This window comes from Zosterops lateralis, assembly GCF_965231275.1.
Source record: "Zosterops lateralis genome assembly, chromosome: W".
In the NCBI taxonomy this organism is placed as follows: domain Eukaryota; kingdom Metazoa; phylum Chordata; class Aves; order Passeriformes; family Zosteropidae; genus Zosterops; species Zosterops lateralis.
This window is the reverse complement of record NC_139801.1, coordinates 5978300-5984626: the sequence shown is the minus strand read 5'-3', so window position 1 is coordinate 5984626 and position 6327 is coordinate 5978300. Positions and strand designations below refer to the sequence as shown.

The 6327-nt window shown below is 42.7% G+C and overlaps 1 protein-coding gene across 1 annotated transcript; it reads right to left on the bottom strand.

Moving 5' to 3' along the window:
* Positions 1 to 609: 609 nt before the first annotated feature.
* On the bottom strand, positions 610 to 6101 carry LOC310922292 (membrane-associated progesterone receptor component 1; the record flags this gene model as incomplete). The annotated part of the gene is made up of 3 exons (XM_083882746.1): positions 610 to 2543; positions 3700 to 3855; positions 5780 to 6101. 3 exons carry the CDS (start codon positions 6099 to 6101, stop codon positions 2443 to 2445), a joined length of 579 nt encoding a protein of 192 aa, XP_083738872.1. The 3' UTR covers positions 610 to 2442.
* Positions 6102 to 6327: the final 226 nt, after the last annotated feature.

Genomic DNA, 6327 nt, shown 5'->3' with positions numbered 1-6327 from the left:
TTTGGAAGGAAGTAAAACCCATGCCTGGCGTTTTATGAGCAGTTTTTGTGACATGCTGCTTCTCTTTTCACAAGAAGTTCTCTGTTTTCCCTGAAAAAGTAACAGTCTTACCAGTGTCATACCTCCTCACCAAGAAGTATTAACAATAAGCTTTGTCTTCTGTTATTGCCTGTTTTCTGCATTATTTTTGTTACTATTTTTTTTTTTGTGATGCATAATATTTTGATGTACTGATTAATACTTAAAATAATGTTAGTTCCTTGGGAGACGTTACGGAATAATTTAGGAGTCAGGTGGTTAGGTCCACTGAAGGATAGGTTACAGCCTTCCAAAGCTCCAGCTTTTGCTCTGTATTAACAATTACTTGGGTTTTTTTTTCCTGCCTAACACTGTTTTTGCAATAGAGCATGTTCTCTATTTAATATTCTGTTAAAGTTTTACTAGCAAACTGCATTTACAAGCATTCCATTAGAACATATTTTACTCAATCTATGTATTGGATAATGTGATACATTGGAGAAAGACAGTATAAAACTCAAAACATTAGGGGAGTATTAAATATAACATTTGGTTGCAGTAAATAAAAACAAACACCACCATTTTGCAAGGGTATTTTATTTTCTGCCTTAAACAAATAAAAGCACATTTCCAATTTGAGGTAAACTATTAGTAGTAGTTTGCAAAGAGTATAAATGTCTCTAGAAATAAAATAGCAACACAAAGGTCATGACAAGGTCTACATCTCTCTAGACCTTCGTTAGGTGGTTCATACAGTACCACTTTACACAAGCTCTCTGGCTCTAACAACCTCACCCTTCATTGGAAGGCCCAGTGCAACCAAGAGAAAATCCCAGGACAGTGTTAGGACTGAGGGAGAGTCAGTTGTTCTCACCACAGATGGTCTCAGGCACTTTAATATGTTGTGTCAATTTGTTTATGAAAGCTGCTGTTGTGCAACACACTCTACTTCCGAACACTTTTGCCTAATTTACACCTTCCCACTCAGGACTCGGTTCATCATTTTGGTCATGTTGCCAAATTGAAACACCAGACAGCTGAGCCAGAGAAATGAAATAGAGGAAACTACACCATACAGGCACCCTGGATATTCTGCACTAGCAGAATCACCTGGACAAGTTCACAAGTGATCAGCAAATCATTAGTTATCTTGGAATTTATAAGAAAGTTTTAGAGAAGTATTTTGGATGATGAACATTTACATTTTTCCTTGGTCATATCCACTTACCCAGCCCTCTCTGGTAGGACGCAGGTCACGTAGAAAAAAACTAGTAATTAAGCATAGAGGTAAGCCAAGAGAGAAAATAAGTAAAAAGCAACTCAAAAGTCAGGTCCACAGGTATAGCATTGCTGGTTATGCATGAGATTGTGCCATTTCTTTTAATGGCAGCATTCCAAACCAACAAAGGCCTCAATGCAGAAACAGCTTACACTGTTTTATTTTGTATGTAACTTATGTAAGCTATGTTGACCAGTAATGTTTTCTGCTAGGTAAAGATGCATGTACAAGAGCACTTGCTAAGCATGCCATACCAGCAACTTCTTGTTTTTTAGGCCTAGGAATTAAGAGCAGCTGATCTTCCATGTTGAATATAATTCCATTAACTCTCACAGGAGCGCTTTTTACTAAGAAGAAAATCGAATGAACAATAGTCAAGTCACACTCCATGGTGTACCTTTAGGGATGCTTAGTTCCACTCTATCTAAACTTTTCTAACACTATAGATATGCTTTAAAAGTGAACAGAGAATATTAGTCTATGCAGAATTATGCATGTTGAATACATCAAGCATTCATCAGTCTTTATTAAATATTTAAAAGTGATTTAACTTCTCAAATTCTTGATCTTTTTGAAAAGCAGTTAGTGTTTCATCTGTAAGTCGCTAATGCAATGCCTTGAAAGCCAAATTATCTTACATAATAATGAATTACATTGCACAACAAATGAGTATAATGCTTTGTGGATAAACAAGATATAGTCCCTTTTCTAAAGGAATTACAACCCAGGGGCCAGATCCTGCAGAAGCTAACACAAAAGATTTAGTGATGTTTGTGTTACATATGTGAAGTTATTAATGTGATTGTGTCCATAGTGCTAGGTTGGTAATGAAAAACTTGATTTCGACCTACTTTGCACTAAATGATAATAGCAGAAAAATAGTCCTTTATTACCAAAATTGCAGTTTATTTTTGCACAGACATTTGTCATGCATACTTATTATGTGGGTTTAAAGGAAGACAGATCAAAATACTTTCAGAAGCTTCCCACTGAATTTGAAAAGGAAATCTTTGAAAAGAAACCATTCACTCTACCTCTGGACATTTTGTAAGCCTTGCTGCTGCTGCTTCACCTTGTGAAACAGAAGTGGAATGTTACAAATGATCCTTTATTGTTCAAAAATAGATTCTTCCTCACTGCAATATCTACTCTTTCTTTGCATTCTGGGCATCTTTTTCATCTTCATCAGAGTACACAGTGGGTTCCTCCCCCTCCTTCAGCAGTTTACCAACATGATGATACTTAACTGGGGAAAAAAAAAATCCAAGTAATTTTTCTGCCCTGAAGAGACACCTTTTAAAACTCCTCCAACTGTTTTCTGAATGAACAGGATGGCTATATTTTAATAAAAAAAGCTCTGAGCAACTTGTTCCAAACACCAGGGGAAAGGAGAAAAGCTAAAATCAACTTCTACCTGAACTACTATTACTGTTGTAAGAATCATGTGAAGTGAATGTAACTCAATAAATTGCCTAAACCAAAACATGAATAAACACAAACTGATGGACTCACCCAGCCAAAGAAACAGAATCCTAGATTATTTCTCTTGCCAATGCCAAAGCTGGTTTTTCAACCAAAGGCATTGTTAGACTATTTACATCCATTAAACACGCACTTACATATGTGCACACATATACGCAACATGGAGGGGGTTTTATTTTTTGTAATGTGTATTAAGAATGTTCAATAGGACAGAAGGGAGATCCTTTCTTACAATGATAAAGATGGATCTGTTATCCGACTATGTGATTAAGCCTCTGATTTATTTTATGTCTCCTTTTGAGAATGTAAAAATGTCAAGATCATATACATATAAGGACTGAGCTATACTATGTTGCTTATCTGTCAACTTCAACAAAGCAAAAGAAGCCCCTGATTACAGGTATTTCAGACTAGCAATGTTGTCATAACAATTTAAAGCAACTATTTGCCATATTTAATAGGAACACAGTAATAAAAAGAGTGGACTTCACTGTCAGTCCTGATGCTCAACACTTGTAAAGGTAGATTTTAACACTAGTTCAAGTCAGATATTTGATAGCACACTTCTGGTTTCTGTGACAAGCTTGTTAGCATAATAAAACAGCCATTCAGTGTGGCATGATTAATGGTCTTAATTAAAACAGGAAGAGGGCTAAAATAGTAGGGGCACATCAGGTCAGAACTGAGATTTCTAATGACATCATGTGGAGAAAATTCCATTGTAGCTGGTTATAGTAAATCTTTCAACACTAGATTTAAAAAGAAAACGCATTTTATTTCCACTATACTAGTTATCAGTGCATGCAATTTCCATCATTTATATATATATATGATGCTTCCGGCTGGTTACAGCCTTTTAACTATTGCTTCCCCTATTACCAGTTAACTACTTCTTTGTAAATAGGTTTAAAATTGCTTACAAGTGAACTGTGACTCCCAGTCCTTCAAGGTCTCTTGCTGTGTAGCGTTGAGATCAGAGAGGTCATCATACTTATCCCTCAGTGCCTCCTTATCCAGGCAGAAAGTGGCAAGACCTCGGGATGCATCTCTTCCAGCAAAGATCCCATACGGGCCCTCTTTAAAATAAAAACATAAGCAGCATTACTGCAGAGGTAATGGATGCTATGTTATCTTCGTGGATCAGAGTCCCTAAACTAAAATAGATGAGTTTCTACCTTGAGCCATGCATCAGGTGCCTCAAGCTTCTGAAATCCTTTAAAGTTTTATTCTAATTGGTAATAAGAGTAAACAGAGGAAGAGGACAAGAAACAAAATCATGGAGAAAGATACTGAGGTTTGCTGAAACATCAGGACAACGAACCACACAACAGTGCATGGCACATATAAACAGGGTAAGGATAAGCATACAGACTGAGACGCACATCCTTAGAATAAGGAACAGAGGAAGGATTTCTATGTCTGGGGTGAAATAAAAGTTTTCTAACAGATACTCATGACTTGAGATGAAAGGATGGCTTGACAGAAAATATAGTGGAGCTACTAAAAATTATCAAGTTGGAGGAAACATCTATTAAAACAAAATGCAAGATGAACTCAAATGATCAAAACATGCAACTCACAGCAGATCAGAGACATCAAGATAAACTCTTACTAAACTTTATTAATTATTAACTTGCATGACAAGTCAAAAATTGAGATACTGCATGTTCAACTAGACATTCAAAGTTCTTCTAAAAGGAGCTTAAGGAAGTTAGATGTGAACTCTGGTTATTGTAGAGCACATGCCAACTTCCAGAGTGTGCTTTTTCCTAAATTAATCAAAAGAATCTTGCTTTTCCATTAAAATGAAAATCAAACTAGCCAGACATTGTGGTGAACCATTCAGCAATTACAAAATCAGATGCAACAGGCAGCTTTTACTGTCATCAAGGAAGGCAGCATCTAAAGCTTGGATCTTATGTCAAGTGGGTTTTAGTTTGCACAAATACAAAGCTACACATCTAACTTGCTGTACATATCATCCTGACTGCTGCAGAATGCAAAGTTACAGCCTGGCATCATTCAGTGACAGCCTCATCTATGTTTGGCCCAAAAATAGTAACATAACGCTTCCAAAAACATGGTGTCTCCTGCATTTTTCTCCTTGTCTCTAAGTAGCACTGGCAGCTCACTACTGCAGCTACTAGGCTGCCTGGACAGCTCAGGAATGGTTATGCCAGGCAGATCCTGGTAAAAATCAGCAAGCCTCAGTGAGCCGTTTTAACAGGCAGCCTCTGATAAAAATAAAACCCCCTGCCCTCGTGGAGGTGATAAAATTCTTTCACCTGGATACACATACTCCCATCCACCTCATCATTGGCTGCTCTACGAGTATAGGTTATTCAATCTTTGCACGTTTGAACTACGCTCCTGGTAGAAAGCTGGTTTAATCTAAATTGTCAAGTATTTAGTATAAATATTATGCAATAGAGTGATACCCACTAAAAGTTGGGAAGGGAATGTCAACACCGAGAGAACGCTTCTGCTGCCTGCCATCAGGCAAAGGCAACCCAGGCCGACAAAGCCGCCCAACCCCTTATGATACGTGTAGCCTGTCATGGGAAAACACTGAGAATAATGAAACAACGTAAACTGGCAAAGCCGGAGTTTCTACAACACCGGGGTCCGACTCTGGAGCTCAGGCGGCAGCAGTCACCCTGCCCGCCGGCTCACCGGCACGCAGCTCTCCCAGCGCTGCAGGGGCGCACAGCCTTCCCGGCTGTAAGCAAGCCGAGCCCTTTCCAAACCTCCGCATCGGGACCAGGGCCGGTATGGGGTCAGGCAGGAGCGCTGATTCCCGCTGAGGGAAGGCGCTCCTGGCCAGCCGAGCCCTTTCCAAACCTCCGCATCGGGACCAGGGCCAGGATGGGGTCAGGCAGGAGCGCTGATTCCCGCTGAGGGAAGGCGCTGCTGGCCAGCACCGGCCCTGACCCGCCCCACGCTCCCCCTGGCCGGTGGCTCCGGGCACAACGCACGGAGTGCGCAGGCCCCCGCCCTCACCGGGCCCGTAGAACTTCCTGGCGCGGGTCACGTCGAAGACTTTGCCGTTGACGGCCATGAGGATGCGCGGGTCGTTCACGCCGTCGAAGGGCCGCAGCTGCTCCAGCGTGAAGTCGCGGCGCTTCATCTTGGGCAGCGGCGGCGGGTCCGCCTCGCCCGCGGGTGCCGCGGGCCGCTCGCCCCGCAGGATCTGGTAGAGCAGGAAGAGGCAGAGGCCCAGCAGGCTCAGGTTGAGCGGGGAGCCCGCGATCTCCAGTAGCAGCCCGCCGCCCTCCCCCGCCGCCCCCTCCTCGCCGGCCACCGCCACCTCCTTGGAGGCCATGGCGCTGTACTGTGTGGCGGCTCCGCGGGCTCCGAGCGCGCAGCGGCGGCACGGAGCACAGCCGGCTCGGTGGGGCGGACCGAGGGGTGGTGGCGGCAGCAGGAAGGGAGGGGCGGTGGGCACGGCGGGGCTGAGGCCCGGGCACGGGGTCGCCCCCAGGCCGGGCGGGTTTGGCGGGTCTGCGCCTGCCGCCGGTGCTAGGGGGTGGTGCGGGCCCGGCCATGGC